This window comes from Periophthalmus magnuspinnatus, chromosome 10 (assembly GCF_009829125.3).
Source record: "Periophthalmus magnuspinnatus isolate fPerMag1 chromosome 10, fPerMag1.2.pri, whole genome shotgun sequence".
Lineage (NCBI taxonomy): Eukaryota > Metazoa > Chordata > Actinopteri > Gobiiformes > Gobiidae > Periophthalmus > Periophthalmus magnuspinnatus.
The window spans coordinates 21,170,226-21,190,513 of NC_047135.1; the positions used below are offsets into that span (position 1 = coordinate 21,170,226).

General features: G+C 41.8%; 1 protein-coding gene and 1 long non-coding RNA gene across 2 annotated transcripts in view; both read right to left on the reverse strand.

Moving 5' to 3' along the window:
* The window catches only part of LOC117377329 (F-BAR and double SH3 domains protein 1-like), a 36,830-nt gene extending 19,574 nt beyond the window's left edge, over window positions 1-17,256 (reverse strand). Inside the window, exons 1-13 of the mRNA XM_055224681.1 lie at window positions 17,235-17,256; window positions 15,884-15,981; window positions 14,838-14,883; window positions 8,400-8,473; window positions 8,145-8,289; window positions 5,098-5,234; window positions 4,961-5,015; window positions 4,759-4,887; window positions 3,874-3,996; window positions 3,204-3,299; window positions 2,853-2,969; window positions 1,571-1,675; window positions 497-652 (exon numbers count right to left, since the gene is read on the reverse strand). Coding sequence (XP_055080656.1) covers window positions 497-652; window positions 1,571-1,675; window positions 2,853-2,969; window positions 3,204-3,299; window positions 3,874-3,996; window positions 4,759-4,887; window positions 4,961-5,015; window positions 5,098-5,234; window positions 8,145-8,289; window positions 8,400-8,473; window positions 14,838-14,883; window positions 15,884-15,981; window positions 17,235-17,255 — 1,302 coding nt within the window. The 5' untranslated portion in view covers window position 17,256. The remainder of the gene's footprint in view (window positions 1-496; window positions 653-1,570; window positions 1,676-2,852; window positions 2,970-3,203; window positions 3,300-3,873; window positions 3,997-4,758; window positions 4,888-4,960; window positions 5,016-5,097; window positions 5,235-8,144; window positions 8,290-8,399; window positions 8,474-14,837; window positions 14,884-15,883; window positions 15,982-17,234) is intronic.
* A 1,215-nt stretch (window positions 17,257-18,471) lies between these two features.
* LOC129456553 (uncharacterized) lies at window positions 18,472-20,050 on the reverse strand. Its single transcript, XR_008648835.1, has 3 exons — window positions 19,973-20,050; window positions 18,897-19,019; window positions 18,472-18,601 (listed from the first exon to the last, which is right to left on the reverse strand). It is a non-coding gene; the product is annotated as an uncharacterized LOC129456553 (long non-coding RNA).
* Window positions 20,051-20,288: the final 238 nt, after the last annotated feature.

A 20,288-nucleotide genomic window follows, 5' to 3' on the forward strand; every position in this document is an offset into this window, starting at 1 on the left:
ATAAAAAACTGAACTAAAATAATAATAAAAAATCCTAGGTATGCCCCAAAGTGGATTACACAGCTACACTACAAAATACGTGATCCTTTTGTAGCTTTGTATTCTCAAGTATCTCACTGTATTACTGTTACATTTTTCAATAATAAAAACATGTAAATCTGCTATTTGTTATGGTGAAGTGGTACTATAATGAGGTGGGATTTATCAATTCTGCAGTGTTGAACAGGTATTAATGAGCCTCTTTCTATTATTAAAGAGGTGGTATTATGCAAAAATTTGGTTTGGTGAATATAGCATTTTCAAAACAATAAAAGGTAACATGGTGACCTAAATTTGTTCTGTGTTATCAGTTAATACCACATAGAAATAAAACACCCCCTTTAAGCCATTTTAGATAAATATTGTCTACATATGCTATAGTTAAATGCTAATACGACAAAAACCATAAAACATTTAAGTAAGAAAAACAAAACTCTTAAATAGTTTTGAAATCCACATATTGGCGTACTTGGGCATTCCTGCTCTCACTCAGCTTCCTCTCTCTCTCCAGCTCCAGGTGGCTGGAGTGCAGAGCCTGCTGCACACGGTCCTGTGTCTCGGGCACGGTGTGGGACAGGAGCTGTAGACGTGCCTCTGCCTTTGACCTGCTCAACTGACACAAACACACACACACCAAAACAATGTCTGTAACAGTCAGACTCAAAACATTATTGTCCTAGGCCTTTCTTTGTCCAGTAGGCTGCGTTCACGTGGATGTCGTAATTTCAGATGGAGGGCAGTATGTAACTTTACTTGTTTTTTGTTTTTTTTTGTGTATGTTTTTTGAGACATTTTTTATTATGCCTTAAACGCAGCAATACCATTAGCATTGTGACTTAAAAAAAACAACAACAAACAACTCAGAAATGTTACCTTATCCTTTGTCTTTAGCATAGTCAGTGACCCACCCGCAGCTTATTGTCCACTGTTATGCGTATTTATTTATTTGATTTTTGCAAAAACCTCATAGAGAATTAAACAGAAACCAGTGGCATTAACAGGAAACTAGCTGTTCACTATTCACATAGCCAATTCTGACCTTCAGCTCATTTTTAAACTATAGACATAGTAGAATTTGTTTATTTCACATGAACTAACCTATTGAGTATTTGTGTCTCACTGTACTCCAAATCAGTGCCGTGTCCATTCTCGGGGGCAGCAGTCTGAGCAGGGACTCCCAGAGACTTCCGTCACTGTTCCTTCCTCCTCTGGGGGAGAACCCAAAACGTTCCCATGCCAACCGAGAGAGTGTTTGTTAAATCGAGAGTTTTGAACTTTTCCATTTGAGGCAGGGACTCTCCACCCACCCGGAGAGGGCAAGCCACCTGTTTCCAATCGAGAACCATGACCTTGGAGTTGGAGAGCAACAGTGATACACAAAATGTGTTTTTACTACATTTCAATTTGTGCTCTGTGCCAGCCTTGTGGGATTGATTCTGGTCATTTTCTGTGTCCCTCTCCACTTTACCTCTATTTCATGCTTATCTCTCCAAGATAGACTATAAGCCCGATGGTGAATGGATGGTTGTACCTGAGCCTTCCTGAGGGTATCTTGCACCTCTGCGATCTTCTGTTCCACACTGGCAGATGTTTCTCCAGACAGAAGTTTCAGACGGCTCTGCAGCAGCTCCAGGGCCTGAGCACACAGCACACGTCACTCTCACACAGCAGCATTCTCTGGAAAGCTTCACCGAGTTTTCTCATTTGCCAGAGCTTTTTTGTTGTTGTTTTGTTTAGCTTGCTAAAAAAAAGCTTATTACATGGTTAAACTAATGAAATGTTTTACTGAAAATACCGTACAATCACTGAAAGCTAAGAATATCTAGGTTAAAGTGAATATGAGAGATTAGAAAATATCTAGATTAAAGTGCCTATGGCAAGTTGGACTACTCATTTTACTGAAACACTGTTAGATATTTAAGATTCTCCTGATTTTTTTAAATGCAGTTTGGGTGTTTATTAGGTTTAAATTTCAACTTTGGAAGTTGTGACATCAACCTAGAAAATCCCATCACTGTTACCCAACAACCATGTTGTACACTGGGCCAAAACTCCCCCAATGTACAAAGAAAATGACTATTTGAATAAAATTATAGGAAAATGCATTTATTTCATTTATTTTAGGACTTTTAAAGTCTGATCTGAAAAAAAAAAAAAAAAAAAAAAAAAAAAAAAATATATATATATATATATATATATATATATATATATATATATATATATATATATATATATAATTCTCCCTAGCATGATAATGTTGTTTTTGTTTTTTTTACTTTTCTTTGCAAATTTCTTATTGATTGGTATAAAACAAGAAGTCACATTTACCCACCAAATAGTAAAGCAGTAAAAATGGGAGAATTATTAAAACCTGTCATACACACTTTAAATGTACTTAAATTCAGAATATTTATCTTACATCTTATATCAGATCAAATTAAGAAAATGTATTTTATTATTGGAAGCTTGAAATGTCTTCTTACTAGAAAGAAATTAAATATTCTAAGACAGAACAATTTTTAATGTGCGTATCAAGCAAAATGCTACTCTAGGTAAACTAAATGATAGGGAAATACCATTATTAAAATCTCACAAAAGTAATTTTTTGCATAATATCACCATGTTCACACTTGCAATCACCACTTCAAAATTGGGACTAAATTGGAACAAACTCAAACGTGTACTAGACCAGAACTAAACCAGAACTATAACAGGACCAAACCAAATCTACATCAGGGGTGAAACTGAGCACAAACCAGGAAAAGTGTGAACTTACCCTATTTGATCAACAAAAACAAAACATTGGACATTACCCTTTCCCCATGTGCGATGATCTTGTAATCTTTGGCTGCTTTTGCAGCCCACTTCTTTACTTCCAACTGCAGACAGCTCTGATCGGGAGAGCAACTCAGGTCCTGGAGAACACACACCTGAAAGTGCCACACATGTGTCAGCTACTCTTGAGACCAGTGCCAAATATAAAATAGGGCCACATGATTTGGTAAAAAAAAATTTGATTATGTACATAATTGCCGTCTTGGCGATTTGATTTGACTGCCATATACTGTGCCGCACTAATTTAAAAGCTATCGAAAGACGGCTAAATGCAGAAGATATAAAGTATAAAACTGTTCCAGGGTGGAGACTAGTGTATTACAGAGTACCTCGTCTTTGGGAGCAGGCTGGAAGCTGAATTTGGGGGGGTTGCTGAAGGCAGAGGTTTCCTGGAAAAACTGCTGGACGCTCCGCTCTCTGGTCACCTGCAGAACATGAGCTCACAGAAGGTTATGATTCTAACTTATAGAAAGACAGGTGGTATTTGTCAATGAATATATTAAACTTTGTTCTTTTTTCCTAAATTACACAATTTTAATTCCAGGAACACAAACAAATTATATTAACTATATGTACTTTTTCACAAAAATAATTTAATATCACATTTCAAAAAAGTGTACATAGCTCTCCATTTCTGTCAGCAGTGTTACGACTATGTTAGATTTGTTACATCCATGTCAGCAGTGTTACATCTATGTCAGCAATGTAACATTTATGTCAGCAGTGTTACATCTATGTCACCTGTGTTACATCTAAACTTAACCACACAATTTATTAATTATAAATTACAGAAAAATGTATTCATGTGTTGATCTCATGGACCCAGTCTTATGTCTCATTTCATTTTTCTTTCTGTCTTGCCCCACCCCCAATCAGCAGTGCCACGTCTATGTCCTTTGTATTACATCTATGTCAGCAGTGTTAGTTCAATCAGTATCATGGCCTCTGCTCTTTTGGTCTAGCCTCTACTCTAAACTTCTACATACAGTGAGGCCGTACCTTGCGGAGCATGTCCCAGATGTGGCTGTACTGTGAGTGAGTGGACGCACACATGTCCAGCTCTGTTCCACACAGACGACTGAAGTGTCCCCTCAGCTCCTCATACACACTGCCATCCATCTGCTGCACAGAGCAAACAATAGCACAACGTCACAACTTACTGAATACTTCTACTTACAAAAGGATACATTTGAGATTAGGTAAAGTGCTCAGATTGGTGCTCAATATAATTTCAGGTAATTATTGTTTACATAATTTATGTACTGAACTGCAATAATTGGATGGTTTTGGCAGAATTTTAACAAGTATTGTAGAATATAAGTAATTCAGTGTCAGTTCTGTTACCTCCATGTCAGTTCTGTTATATCTATGTCAGCTGTGTTACCTTTGTGTCAGTTCTGTTAACTCCATGTCAGTTCTGTTACATCTATGTCAGTTCTGCTGAATCTATCTCAGCTGTGTTACCTCCAAGTCAGTTCTGTTACATTTATGTCAGCTACATTACCTCAGTTTACACCAAGCCTTCAATTGCTTCAATGTCAGTTCTGTTACCTCCATGTCAGTTCTGTTACATCTATGTCAGCTGTGTTACTTCAATGTGAGTTCTGTAACATCTATACCAGTTTTGCTAAATCTATCTCAGCTGTGTTACCTCCATGTCAATTCTGTTACATCTACGTCAGCTGTGTTACCTCCATGCCAGTTTTGTTAACTCCATGTCAGTTCTGTTACATCTATGTCAGTTCTGCTAAATCTATCTCACCTGTGCTACCTCCATGTCAGTTCTGTTACATCTCTGTCAGCTGCGTTACCTCATTGTCAGTTTTCTTACCTCAGTGTAACAGAACTGACACTGTTATGTTACCTCTGTGTTAATTGTGTTACCTGCATGATTGTGGGTAGGTCGTGGCTGTAGTAGTGCTGCTGGTGAGCATGTAGCGCTGCTAGAGTCAGCAGATACTGATTCCTCACTTCAGTCAAACGGTCGTCACACTCCTTCAATCGGGCACTCATCTGAACAGAGGTAATTTCTATTAACTTAGGTAAACAAAAACTAATGGTACAATAAAATTCTAATTAATGCTACCTTGGTGATCTTGTGTGATTTGAAATTAAAGAGGCCATGTTCGCTCTTTCTGGCTCTGGTATAAAAAATAATAAATCATTTATGGAAGCTGAATAATAAACATATATTGAAATTTGAGCCCTCTTTTGAGTGATTACGTGGCGTGTGCGTTGGCAGCCTTCTCTCTGGCTGTATGAGCGATGAGGCTGAGTTGGTGGTAGCTCTTCTTGATGCGCTGGAGCTCCCTCAGAGAGTCCAGGAGCTCTGCCTGGATCCTCTGCAGCTGTTCCACCCCCTGCACACATAGGCACAGCAGCCGTGTGCAGAAAATGTGGAAAGAGTAGCCATTTTATATTGTAAAAATTCTTTAGTATACAGTAATTACATAACCATTATTCAGGCCATTATTTTCTTGTATATTCAATCCTTAAATATTAGGTAAGGGTTCATTTATGTAAACTGTTTAAACAAAAATGTTGTCAGACAGAGTATTTGTTTCCCTGCTTTACATGTTTCATCTACTTCCTCAGAATGTGTTGGTGTAGTGACATGTCTGGTAGACTGCTTACATGGTTTTATCAGACAATACGGACTGCATCTAACACATATGATAAGGTGTACGCTCCCTCATCCTGATTTATGGTCCTTGGACCTCTCTTTGCGATCTCAATGGCCTCTTAGATCCATCCACAAATACCACCGCTGGATCAGAGAGGCCACGGAGATTCTAAAAAGAGGTCCAAGGACCATAAATCGAGAAACGTGACGCTTCTGAAGTAGGCCACAGGAAATAGCAGAAACATGTGAAGAAGGTAAACAAACACTCCTGTCTGACAAAAAAATGTTTTGCTTAAACCTACAGGTGTTAATTGGTCAAGAACTTTGTATATATGAAACACAAAATGTTGACAGTGAGAAAATCTGATGATGCAGTGAAGAAGGGTACCATACTTAATTCTTCTTAGTGAAGGCAATTTGGGGACTGACCAGATCGGAAGTCTGGTGGAAGTCTATGGAGATTTTTTTTTTAACTACCGTAAATTCCGGACTACAAAGCGCATCTCATTAAAAGCCGCACACTCTAATTTTAGAGAGAAAATCAGTTTTGTACTTGTATAAGCCGCACCGGATTTTAAGCCGCAGGTATCCCACGTAGTAATATGAAAAATTAGCTAAAAACGTTCATTATATCTTCTTATTACTGTAAGAAATGAGTCACTGACAGCGAGTGACAAGCAGGAACAACATCCACTATTTTCACTTTTATGTATATACAACCAAAAACCAATTTATTATATGAGATATTTACACAGAAAAATATTACATGTGAGGATTTTTTTTTTTTTACTTTTTTTTATTTAATCCGCGTAACATAAACAAATATTAAATACGTATTGCTAATGCTTTTTTTCTAACAGTGCCTGTAATGCGGCAACCTTGAAATATACGTTTGTATCGGTTACACACAAATTACGTTGCTTATGTTTTTTTACTCAACAGTGCATGAACAGCATTCCAGTATCTCCTAATAACTGGTAAAAACATATACCAATATTGCATTCTGCCACAAAAGTCACTGATCGCCTTCTTCATCTTCCTCCTGCGCACTAAAACCATCAAAGTCCTCTAATTCAGTGTCCGAATTAAACAGCCTCAGGATATCACCACTTACTACAGTCTCCTCGTTTTCGATGTCACTTGAGTGCACGTCGTCTTCTTCATCACGCAGCAGTCCAGCCTTTCGGAACCCTTTGGTGATGGTTGATGTTTTGACACGGCTCCACGCATTTAGGATCCACTGGCAGACTTGATTTAAAGACGCTCTTCGCATGCGGCCTGTTTTCGTAAAAGATTTTTCACCACTTGTCATCCAAGCCTCCCACTCTTCGCGCAGTGCCACTTTAAATGCCCGGTTCACGCTGATGTCCAGTGGCTGGAGATACTTAGTGGTACCCCCAGGAATCACAGCTGGAATTGAGTTTGTGCTCTTGATGGCAGCTTTCACTGAATCAGTTACATGGGCCCTCATGCTGTCCATAACGAGCAATGCTTTTTTTCTGTGAAAAAAGCCGCCTGGTCGCTTTGAGTAGCACTCTCTGAGCCAATCCTTCATTACGCTCTCCACCATCCAACCTTTTTTATTGACTTTCACCACGATTTCGTTTGGGAATTTCTCCTTTGGCATTGTCAGCCGCTTAAAAATCACCATCGGAGGAAGCTTTAGTCCGGATGCTGTGCAGCTCAGAACACAGGTAAAATGCGTTCTCTCATGTCCGCTTGTTTTCAGTGTGATAGACGAGTCACCTTTTTTATTTACGGTTCGAGTGAGAGGCAGGTCAAATGTCAGAGGTACTTCATCCATATTTATGATATCATCTGGCCTGATGTAATTCTCCGTTATCTTTGTTTGAGTGAATGTGTGGAAGTTAGCAAGTTTCTCCTCGTAGTCAGGAGGGAGCTGCTGACACAAAGTTGTGCGTGCCCTAATGGACAGGCCTTTCCGTTTCATAAATCTAAAACACCACGATGGCCCACCTCCAAAATCTTCTATTTTCATTTCGGTGGCGATAGCTTTAGCCTTCAGTCTGATTTGTACAGTGGAAACACCGCGGCCGCCTGCTCTCTGTGTGTTAACCCAGTCTTCCAGATAGTTTTCAAGCTCGGGCCATCTGCTATGGTTACCTCTGAAAGCTTTTCTCGTCTTTTTGCATTGGTTCAGTTCTTCATGCTGGCGTCTCCACCTTCTCACCATTGATTCATTTATGCCAAGATTACGTGCGGCAGCTCGATTTCCTTCTTCAACCGCCAGAGTGATCGCTTTTAACTTAAAAACCGCATCATACGCTTTTCTTTTAGTATTTTCCATGTTGATTAGGGTTAGTACAAATGACTGATTTACAGTAGTTGTTACAGTGCGCTTGACTGATCATACAATTTCATTGGACCTCTGTGAACTACTCATCAATTTTATTGGTCAATTGTTGCTAGGCAAAATGTTTTTGGCGCCACGAAAAAAAAAAAAAAATTATATAAGCCGCACCGCATTATAAACCGCAGTCTTTAAAGTGTAGAAAAAAAGTAGCGGCTTATAATCCGGAATTTACGGTATTACAATGAGAAATACAGTTCCTTCCAAAAACAAAAGTAAATATAAGTGCCGCCCACTTTCAGACGTGCTTATACTCCAGTGCAGTCCTGTTCTCACCTTCTTGGCGTGGTTGTCTTTGGCGTTGCGTAGACTTTTAGAGGTGTGCAGAGTAAGTGAGCGATAGTCCTCTGAGGCCAAGAGCCGTGCTGAGGCCGCCTGAGCTGTGGCATCTACTATGGATCTCCAAACGCCAAACACACTGCTGGAACACAAGACCACCAAGGCTCCATGTCAGAAACCCTTAGCCCAGAGAAGGATACAATAGTCTTATTCGGCACAATTTATAAAATATTTTTATACATAAGGACTTACCCAGAAGTGACATAGTCTGAGTTTGCTCTTTGCCAATCCTTCTTCTGGTGTTGCACGGCTAACCTTTGCAGAGCCTAGAAGCACTCTCATTGTCACTCAAACAAAACAACCACTATGTAGGGAATAACATACATTACGATTTATTTTAATTATTGATTTATTTCCTTTGTCTTGCCTTTCATCTGTATCTCCTTCCATGGTGAAAAAATGCCCTCAGACTAATTCATTAAAAAGGCAATGAAAACAGTATTTAGAGATTCCAACTCTCGCAATGCATTGTGGTCTATATTTATTGACCTAGTGACCATGCCTGTCCACTAGTTTCCAGGTGCATTGTCTGAAATTTTAAAATTTTCCATTATTGACCTTACTCCACCCTGACCACTTTTGCCTCTAAATGTGACTTAATCGCACATTCTTTGTGGTGACACTTCCTGTTAAGTGGGAATCCCATTCATTTCAATAGAGAAATGAGAAAAAATTTACCGCTAAAATATGATATAAAGTAGGTTGATCTATGTAAAATGTTCAATGTTCATGTGCACAAACAGATCAACAGTGCACGATTCTCTGGGAGGCTTTAGAAAAGCTTTATAGGCTGTATAAAACTTATTTAAGGTTGTGCTTGTGTCTGGTATATACAGTAGTTATAATCTATGACACCCATGGATCAATACGTTCTAATTTCTACATTTTAAATTGTAATATTCATCTAAAACGACTTAATAAAAGAAACAATTTTAAAAAGAAACTAACAACAGTTAGTAAACTGTGGCGCCCAATATGAGCTGATGTCGCCCTAAACGTCATCACAACAAAGAGCTGTTGGCACCTCTCATGGATAGCTGCAGATCAAGCAAGCGAGTAGCAGATTTTTTTTTTTCATTTGTACCAAAATGACTATGCAATGTTACCAAATCGTACACATATCACAGAAGAAAATAAAATTAAAGTAGAGAGCAGTGCAAGTCTATTTTGCATAATAGATCTTCTTTAAAGTACCTACGACAAATTAGACTGCACTACAACATAGTTAACATCCAGCCATCCATTTTCTTCCGCTTATCCGGGGCCGGGTCGCGGGGGCAGCAGTCTAAGCAGGGACTCCCAGACTTCCCTCACCCCGGACACGTCCTCCAGCTCCTCCGGTGGGATCCCAAGGCGTTCCCAGGCCAGCCGAGAGAGATAGTCCCTCCAGCGTGTCCTGGGTCTTCCCCGAGGCCTCCTCCCAGTGGGACATACCCAGAACACCTCCCTAGGAGGCATCCTGAGCAGATGCCCGAGCCACCTCAGCTGGTTCCTCTCAACGTGTAGGAGCAGCGGCTCTACTCCGAGCTCCTCCCGTGTGACCGAGCTCCTCACCCTATCCCTAAGGGTGCGCCCGGCCACCCTGCGGAGGAAACCCATTTCAGCCGCTTGTATCCGCGACCTTGTCCTTTCGGTCATTACCCAGAGCTCATGACCATTGGTGAGGGTAGGAACGTAGATTGACCGGTAAATAAATTGAGAGCTTTGCCTTTGGGCTCAGCTCCTTCTTTACCACAACGGACTGATACAGCGACCGCATCACTGCAGACGCTGCACCGATCCGCCTGTCAATCTCATGCTCCATCCTTCCCTCAATCGTGAACAAGACCCCGAGATACTTGAACTCCTCCACTTGAGGCAGAGACTCACCACCCACTCGGAGAGGGCAAGCTACCTTTTTCCGGTCGAGAACCATGGCCTCGGATTTGGAGGAGCTGATTCTCATCCCAGCCGCTTCACACTCGGCTGCAAACCGCCCCAGTGCCTGTTGCAGGTCCTGGCTCGAAGAAGCCATCAGGACAACATCATCTGCAAACAGCAGAGATGAAATCCTGTGGTTCCCAAACCAGACCCCCTCCGGCCCCTGGCTGCGCCTAGAAATTCTGTCCATAAATATAATGAACAGAACCAGTCACAAAGGGCAGCCCTAACGGAGTCCAACATGCACCGGGAACAGGTCTGACTTACTGCCGGCAATGCGAACACAGCTCCTGCTCCGGTCATACAGGGACCGGACAGCCCTTAGCAAAGAGCCCCGGACCCCATACTCCCAGAGCACCCCCCAAAGGACACCACGAAGGACACGGTCGAATGCCTTCTCCAGATCCACAAAACACATGTGGACTGGTTGGGCAAACTCCCATTAACCCTCAAGGACCCGATGGAGAGTATAGAGCTGGTCCAGTGTTCCGCGACCAGGACGAAAACCACACTGCTCCTCCTGAATCCGAGGTTCGACTATCGGTCGGATTCTCCTCTCCAGTACCCTGGAATAGACCTTACCGGGAAGGCTGAGGAGTGTGATTCCCCTGTAATTGGAACACACCCTCCGGTCCCCCTTCTTATACAGAGGGACCACCACCCCGGTCTGCCATTCCACAGGTACTGTCCCCGACCGCCACGCGATGTTGCAGAGACGTGTCAGCCAAGACAGCCCCACAACATCCAGAGACTTGAGGCACTCAGGACAGATCTCATCCACCCCCGGAGCCTTGCCACCGAGGAGCTTGCCAACCACCTCAGTGACTTCAGTCAGGGTGATGGACGAGTCCGCCCCCGGGTCCCCAGTTTCTGCTTCCTCCTCGGAAGACGTGACAGTGGGATTGAGGAGATCCTCAAAGTATTCCTTCCACCGCCCGACAACATCCCCAGTCGAGGTCAGCAGCTCTCCACCCGCACTGTAAACAGTGTTGGTGAAGCACTTCTTCCCCCTCCTGATGCGTCGGACGGTTTGCCAGAATTTCTTTGAGGCCGTCCGACAGTCCTCCTCCATGGCCTCCCCGAACTCCTCCCAACCCCGAGTTTTTGCCTCTGTGACTGCACGAGCCGTGGCACGCTTGGCCCGCCGGTACTCATCAGCTGCCTCAGGAGTCCCACAAGCCAACAAGGCTCGATAGGACTCCTTCTTCAGCTTGACGGCATCCCTTACTTCCGGTGTCCACCACTGGGTTCGGGGATTGCTGCCGCGACAAGCACTGCAGACCTTACGACCACAACTACGAGCAGCCGCATCGACAATAGAGGTAGAGAACATGGCCCACTCGGAGTCCATGTCCCCAGCCTCCCCCGGGATCAAGGAGAAGCTCTCCCGGAGGTGGGAGTTGAAGACCCGTCTGACAGAGGGCTCCGCCAGACATTCCCAGCAGACCCTCACGATGTGCTTGGGCCTGCCAGGTCTGTCCGGCTTCCTCCTCCGCCAGTGGATCCAACTCACCACCAGGTGGTGATCAGTTGACAGCTCAGCCCCTCTCTTCACCCGAGTGTCCAAGACACGCGGTCGGAGGTCAGATGACACGACAACAAAGTCGATCATCGACCTCTGACCTAGAGTGTCCTGGTGCCACGTGCACCAATGGACACCCTTGTGCTCGAACATGGTGTTTGTTATGGACAAACTGTGACTAGCACAGAAATCCAATAACAAAACACCACTTGGGTTCAGATCAGGGAGGCCGTTCTTCCCAATCACACCCCTCCAAGTGTCACTGTCATTACCCACATGGGCGTTGAAGTCCCCCAGGAGAACAACAGAGTCCCCAGTTGGTGCACTGTCTAGTACCCCTCCCAGGGACTCCAAGAAGGCTGGGTACTCCGCAATGCTGTTTGGCCCGTAGGCCGACACAACAGTGAGAGACCTGTCCCCGACCCCTCTCGTTCACCGGGGTGAACTCCAACACGTGGCGGCTGAGCTGTGGGGCAATGAGCAAGCCCACACCAGCTCGCCGCCGCTCCCCACGGGCAACGCCAGAGAAATGGAGAGTCCAACCCCTCTCAAGAAGTTGGGTTCCAGAGCCCAAGCTGTGCGTGGAGGTGAGGCCGACTATATCTAGCCGGTAACGCTCAACCTCCCGCACAAGCTCAGGCTCCTTTCCCCCCAGCGAGGTGACATTCCATGTCCCCAGAGCTAGTCTCCATGTCCGGAGATCTGGTCGTCGAGGTCCCCGCCTTCGACTTCCGCCCAGATCTCTCTGCACCCGCCCCCATAGTTAACATAATTACATATAAAATTTGAATATAATTTTAATAATTTTGATGATAGATTTGCATTTTTTTTTTCTCCTGGTTGGACACAGGCTGCAGATGAACGTAGAGATAATTCCATAATTGTTACCTAGTAACCATAATGTTAACAAGGACCATGATTAGAGTGATACAAATAAATGACAACACCTTTATGTTGTTGAAGATGAAGATTTAACTTCCCAGAAATGTATTAAATCCATATAAATTGTTTTTGCATGATGACACACAGGGATTCCAGGTACTATCCCACCAAACAAAGTCATAATATGTAAAACATGAAAACTGTCATATGCACATTAAAGAGCCTATATTACAATTTTTTTTAAATCTATGTCATAGTGTTACCTCATCAACATACCTGTTGAGCACTGTTCCCTCCAAGCTGCGCGCGTGCGCAATTGCGCACTGCTGACACGGTTTCCGCGCAGAGAAAATCTGTGCTGCGCACAAAAAATCGAACCGGAGTTGAAAATAAAATAAACACACAATTCATTCTGCGCTATTTTTCAATGTGAGTCAGTGAGTGTGACCGGCGACGAGCTGCTCCAGCCAATTATGTGATTCAACATACGTATTTGCGCAGCTTATCAACGTCATTGACAGGCGTCCTCATGTCCCGCTCCCAGTGTTTTAGCCGATGTCGGCGACGTGGAGTGAAGACTCGCTAATGATTCTAAGTGCTGTTTAACCTCTTCCGACGGCCCGCCCTCGGGCAAAGATCCGCGCGTAAAATTACGCGCGAGTAATTGCGTATTTTTACGCACTGTTTTGCAGCAATTTTGCGTTTAAACATGACGAAACGGACAAAACAAAGGAAGTACGCGACCGAGGACACTGGATGTTTGTACAAGTTAAACTAGAGGCATCTCGGACCCGGAACGGTTCGTGGAACCGAGTGACGATCTCATGGTGGAGTCAGGAGCAAAGGACCTTACGTTTTGATGGACTGGATGCTGTTCCTGATTGATAAGCATGGTTCATTCTGCTATTGACTTAATTGTGTGTCAAATATGTAGTATGTGTAATCATTAGCATTAGCTAATGCCAATCTGCGCCCCCCGACCACCACCAATCATCACACACACCACTTGGATGAAGTGTCTTGCCTAAGGACAGAATGACAGAAGTTGTTCCGAGCGGGACTCGATCCTCCAACCTCTTTCACAGAATGACTGTCACACTGTCACATGTACAGTGTATTTTTACTTTCCAGTGTGTGTTTGTTTACATTTTGAAGTGTGTGTGTTTGTTCACTGTTTGCAGTGTGTGGTTTGTAAATATATATTTATTTTGACCCATACCACTCGTTTTGAATATATTTTATATACAAATACACGGTATATATTGTGTTTTAATACGTTATTTAAATGTACAGTAATAGAGCAGCTGTGCAGATACAGATTCCTCTCAGTGTGTATTGGTCATTGACTGTCACTAGTTTATGAGTTGTAAAAATCAAGCAAAAGCTTCACACAATGGCTTATACGCATAATACAAGTCAGACCTTTTCATAAAAAATGTTAAGTGTGTTTTCAACATTGGAGTTTACAGTTGGCTTGGTTTGGTTGGAAGCTCATGTTTTTCCATTGTTAAAATTAAATATTTATACTTCCAATAGCATTAACATACTATACAGGTCATGAGCAAGATTTTTGTAATTTTCATTGTATAAGTGTTGTTTAAATGCGGTAATTTGATTATTTTAATCAACCATTTAACTTGGATGGATGCGATGCAGCATGACCACAGTGCGCACGTCTGATGTTGCTCACAGTGGTCCATGGGACCGCTCAGGGAGTTTGTGTGTTTGCTCAGACTCGTGAAAAATTAGAGGGAACATTGCTGTTGAGTTGTGTTTAGTTTCATTTACACATGTTTAACACATAAATCCCACATATTCAGATTAGGTTCTTCCCTCAATCAGAAAAAAAACCTTGTGATGTCATCAAATGGTAATGCAGGAAGTGCTCTACTGTGTTTTTAAACTCCATACTGTGACAATCTCAACTGAACAAAATGTAAAAAGGCAACATCTTAACTTTATTCTACTGTATTGTAGAATAAATCAGTTCAATTGACATTACAAGATGAAACAAGGCATTACGATCTTGGGAGATGTAGATTGCAAGATTACTCCAATATGTGTGAATGAAACAAAATACAATACTGAGTATGTTTTTGTTGAGGTAACAACATTCTAACATGGCTAAAAGCTCACAGGAGCCAGTTTTGTATAATATAGGATCTTTAAGTGCAGCTTTAAGTGTAGCTTGCACTCACAGCACTCTGTCCACTTCAGCCCACACCCCTACTCTCACAGGGCCACCTCTGAGGATCAATGGCAGCACTTCCAGTAACCGCCAGTATAGGGACCAGAATAACTCCTACCTGGGCATAGTCTCTCTCTATGGCGGCCCGCTGCTTGGTGAACAACCTGAGAGGAGAGCAGAGAGGTGCAATCAGATTTGGACACACTGATGCCAAAAACAGCATTTCAAATATAGCAAAAGTCATTATCAATTTTGATTTTAGATGCAACAGGAGAATGATGTAATTTAATTCAAGCCTTGTCATGCAACAGAAGAGAATTTCAAATTAAGTTTACTGGTGACTCATGTAGCCTATATGGACATCATGAGTGGAAAAGAATAATGTATCTTTTTGATTTTATTTATTTATTTTATCTTGGAGACGATGGCGGAAGGGGAAGGGTAATGGAAAGGGAGAAAAAAGTGACATAGTAGTGTTAGTAGTAGTAGTAGTAGTAGTAGTGGTGGTGGTAGTACCTGATGTAGCTCTGCGTCCTGGTGTTGTTTGGTCTGTAGTAGTAGCAGTAGTAGTAGTAGTAGTAGCAGTTGTGGTAGTACCTGATGTAGCTCTGCGTCCTGGTGTTGTTTGTTCTGTAGTATTAGTAGTAGTAGTAGTAGTACCTGATCTCCTCCAGTGGCTCTGTGTCCTGGTGTTGTTTGTTCTGTAGAATTAGTAGTAGTTGTAGTAGTAGTAGTAGTACCTGATCTCTTCCAGTAGCTCTGCGTCCTGGTGTGTTTTGTTCTGTAGTATTAGTAGTAGTAGCTGTAGTAGTAGTAGTAGTACCTGATCTCCTCCAGTAGCTCTGCGTCCTGGTGTGTTTTGTTCTGTAGTATTAGTAGTAGTAGTTGTAGTAGTAGTAGTAGTACCTGATCTCTTCCAGTAGCTCTGCGTCCTGGTGTGTTTTGTTCTGTAGTATTAGTAGTAGTAGTAGTAGTAGTAGTAGTAGTACCTGATCTCTTCTAGTAGCTCTGCGTCCTGGTGTGTTTTGTTCTGAAGTATTAGTAGTAGTAGTTGTTGTAGTAGTAGTAGTAGTAGTAGTACCTGATCTCTTCTAGTAGCTCTGCGTCCTGGTGTGTTTTGTTCTGAAGTATTAGTAGTAGTAGTTGTTGTAGTAGTAGTAGTACCTGATCTCTTCCAGTAGCTCTGCATCCTGGTGTTGTTTGCTCTGTAGTTTACTGAGCTGGTCAGAGAAAAGCTGCTTGACCTGCTGGATCTCTTTTACCTAAAGATAGAGAGTTCACATTATTTCCCTAGCTCGGACCTGAGAGTGTTTTAACTGATTTAACTCCTATAATAATATTGTTAATTATGAGTCTTTTTTCACAATTTTATTATTACCAAACACCCCAACATGTTTTTGGTTTTGAAAATCGGGTCACTCTAATCAGGTTTGGCTTATGTGTTGGTTAACTACTCAGATTCACTTTTGGTAATGATTAGCATTGTTGTAATACATCACAGTTGAACTTGTATCTAAATTGTGAGTCTTCTGATCATCAGTTCGATCGGCATTCCAGGGCATTTCTTTCCCCAAGTATCAATTGGCACCGTTTAGGCTACAGCTGCTACAGGTCTGCAGGAATGTAGCCTTCTCCTGTAATTATTAACTTCCTTCTATTCTCACATATATATTTGGTAAATAGAACAGTTGGGTAGAGTAGTCAAAACATTTTACTAGTTTAAGAATACTGTACTGTTACTTCAAAATAATCCTACTAAACTGAAGTACAAAGTAGTGGTTAAAAAAAAAAAATAGGAACAGGAGTCAAAACTACTACACATGTAAGAGTAAATGTTTGGACGCTGATTTATAATTTGAAGTGAATGTAACTGTAAGGAAAATAACACCTCTGTCAAATACATTACTCGAGTAGAAGTAAAAGAATGCAGTCGAAAAAAACTATTGTGCGAAATTCATTAAAGGTCCTATATTAGTCCATGTTTTAATGCTGTTACCTCATCAAAAACATACCTTCGTTCACACGTTTGAATTACCCTTTATTATTAGTCTGTCTCCATTTCCAACACTCAAAATGCTCCGTTCCACCTTGTGATGTCATGATGTCAAACAGCTACCTTTTACCTTTACTTCAGTAGAGATTGGCAAGGGCTGAAATGATCCAAATGATTCTGATGAAGGTGTATGGAGTTTAAAAACACAGAGGAGCATTTCCTGTATTACCACATGACATCACAAGTGTTTTCTGTTTGAGAGTTTGTGTTAAACATGTGCGAATGAAATAAAACACAACTTCAGGTATGTTTGTGGAGGAAACATTACAACATAGATCAGAAAACAGCGTAATATGGACCATTTAAAAAGTAACTCCAATTCAACTATGTTACAATGCCACATGCGATTTCACCATTAAATTACTATTGAAAATATATTTTGTGAAAAAAATTACAAGTTTTGACAATTCACTTGACATTTAAACATTTTGTTACGAATACATATAAATGAAAGTGTACTACCTTACTGGGTGTCGGCTGCATGCTCGCTCGTTCAATCTCTACTGCTGGTTTTGAAGAAGGCTTCCTCCCTCTGTGTCTGCACCTCTCTGTCTTTCTCTTTCCTCCTCACTCACTCTCTACCCCTCTATCTCTTCTCTCCCTGGTCTCTCTATCACTCTCTTCCTCCCTAACTCGCTCTTTGCCCCTTGCTTTCTTCTCTCCCTGGTCTCTATATCACCCTCTTTCACTCTCCTCCTCCCTCACTCGCCCCCCCCCTCTCTTCTCTCCCTATTCTCTCTATCACTGCTTTTCTCTCCTCCCTCCCTCCCTCACTCTCTACCCCTCTCTCACTCTTATGTCCCTGGTCTCTCTATCACTTTCTATCCCCCTCTTTCTCTCTTCTCCTCCCTCCCTCACTCTCTGCCCCTCTCTCACTCTTATGTCCCTGGTCTCTCTATCACTCTCTTCCTCTCTCACTTGCTCTTTACCCCTCACTCTCTTCTCTCCATAGTCTCTCTATCATTCTCTTTCTCTGTCGTCCTCCCTCCCTCGCTCTTTACCCCTTGCTCTCTTCTCTCCCTGGACCCTCTATCCTTCTCTTTCCCTCTCGTCCTCCCTCACTTGCTTCTTCACCCCCTTTCTCTTCTCTCCCTGGTTTTTCTATCACTCTCTTTCTCTCTCCTCCTCCCTCACTTCTCCCCATCTTTCTCCTCCGTCATTCTTAAGCCCCTTCACCTTTTCCCTCTCTCCTCCCACGTTCCCTACCCCCTCTCTCTTTCCTCAATCTGTCTTTCACTCTTCTCTTCCCAGTCTTGCAATCACTCACCTTCTCTTCTGTCCTCCTCCTATCTCTCCCTTCTTTTTCTTCCTCTTTTTCTCTTTGCCTCCCTCTCCCTCTTATATGGGATGGTTTAAATCCAGTATTAAGGTGGCTGGTTTGACTCCCATATGTGGCAGAACAGACAGTAATAGTAATAACAATATTAAGCTTTATTGAAAGATTAAAACATGTTTTACAAAAAGTCAATATAATAAATCAAGTGAATACAGTGCATATTCAATCTAATCATTAAAATTTTAACAATAGCTGCAATTGTAAACATAATTAATATGTTTTACAAAATATAAAATTTCAACAGACAAAACAATATAGCATAAATAAAAATAAATATTAAATAAATAGGTTAATAGTAAGGTATCTGTCTACATTTTTTTTTCTCAAAATAATTTAGCTAAAATTGATGTGCTTGTGCGTGAGTATGACTGCCTATCCTGGATGCTGCTTGTGCTTGCTTGGCGTTGATGTACTGTATAACATTGTCCATGGAGCTGAAGAAGGCCCGAGGGGCACTGGAATTGCAGCTCAGTTTCTCCGACACGTGATCCCTCTAAAGAAGAAATACAAGATATATCAATAAACTGACTGGAAATTAAGGCTAAAGCAGAGTAAAACAAAATCTTGTTAGAAGTTTGCAAAAAAAAAAAAAAAAAAAAAAAAGTGTATCAGGGTTTCTGGATGGGCAAGTGTGGCAACTGAAGACGCAGATTCTTTAAATCCTCCAAAAACAGCCCCCACTACCTGCTTTGAGCTTTGATGACTTTATTCACATTATACTAGATGCAGATGGTCACTTTTCAAAATTGCTTTGGATGAAAGAGCCTTTAATAGATTTTCAGACATACGCTTAACTCCCTGCCGCTGAATTCGAGTTTGTTGATGAGAATCCCGATGTGCTTCGATCTCTCCGGCAGCGTGTGATTCACAGCCCTCAGACCAGAGATCAGGTAACCCGGGAACACACAGCTCTGTCACAAAGCACAAAAACAAGGAACCTGTCAGTTAGTCCAAGCAGGGTTAGAAAGGCACCATTTTGGCACCAGGCACCAGTCTGAACGGAGTCCATTTCATTAAGTCTGAGTTGAGTAATTACTAACAATGCTCAAGTCTGATTGAAGAGTCTAAGGAAAGTTTTCTTCATTTAAAGTGCACTATGTAACTTTTCAGGTGGGGAGCCAGCCACCTGCTTGTCTTTGTGAATACTTATATTTATAATAAATAATATTTATTTTCCTCTGTTATAGGTGTTATATTCAAAAATACCATAAAAATTGTACATTCTTACTGTAAGCAGGGTCACCTCTCCACAGACCTAACTTGGCAAAAACTCGCTGGCATCACCTTTTTGTCTCCATGGAGATAAATGTTTTAATATCATATTGTAGAACAATATGGCAATCAGTTGATACAAAAATGTATGCAAAGACAAACATCTCCATGGAGACAAGCTGCTCACAGACCTTTCACTAGAGAAGTTACATAGTGCACCTTAAAATGAGTGGTTTTCAGATTCTCAAATTCAGATATTGTGATGATGTCATAATAGCAGATGGGTGGTAAGAGTAGTTGTCCCTGTTGATTACGTTGTGCTTTTTCATGAAATAACCAAACACAACACATTCACAAATGACGATTTCTTTAAGTGACTGCTATATCCAGGCATTTTGGATATTACAAAAAAATCTCCATTTTAACAATATTCATTTTAGCTGCCCCACATCTACAGTAAATAATATTTGCCAATAGAATGTTGTGAAGTCATCTGAAATCCAACAATGGCCTCCTTGAACTTAAGACCACATTTGATCAAATCCTGAGTCCCTGCCATTGAGAAAAAGTCTAAGCCTATTCTAAACTGTCCTATTTAAGTTCTATTTTAATCCGGATCAAGTACCAAAATTAGGCAAAACCTTGAACTCACCTCCGACAAGTTCAGGCAGTGGCATTTTTTGTCCTAGGATAGAGCATATACACAGAACGTCAGCAACAGCACTGGTTCATTTGTTGCCTGTGAGCACGTAGCAGCTTATTGAAAGTGAAATGCAATGTGTGAGAAAGAAGGAAGCTACGCAGATGATAGTAGATACGATCAGAGTCAACAGGATGTTGTGGGATATCCTGCTGTCATGCTAGCTGCCTGCTAAAGTGACAGCTCTTGGAACAAGCATAAACACTGCATTTCAAATCTTTTTGCGGCCAAATACTACACATTTTTGTGGCATTTTTCTTCCTCCTTA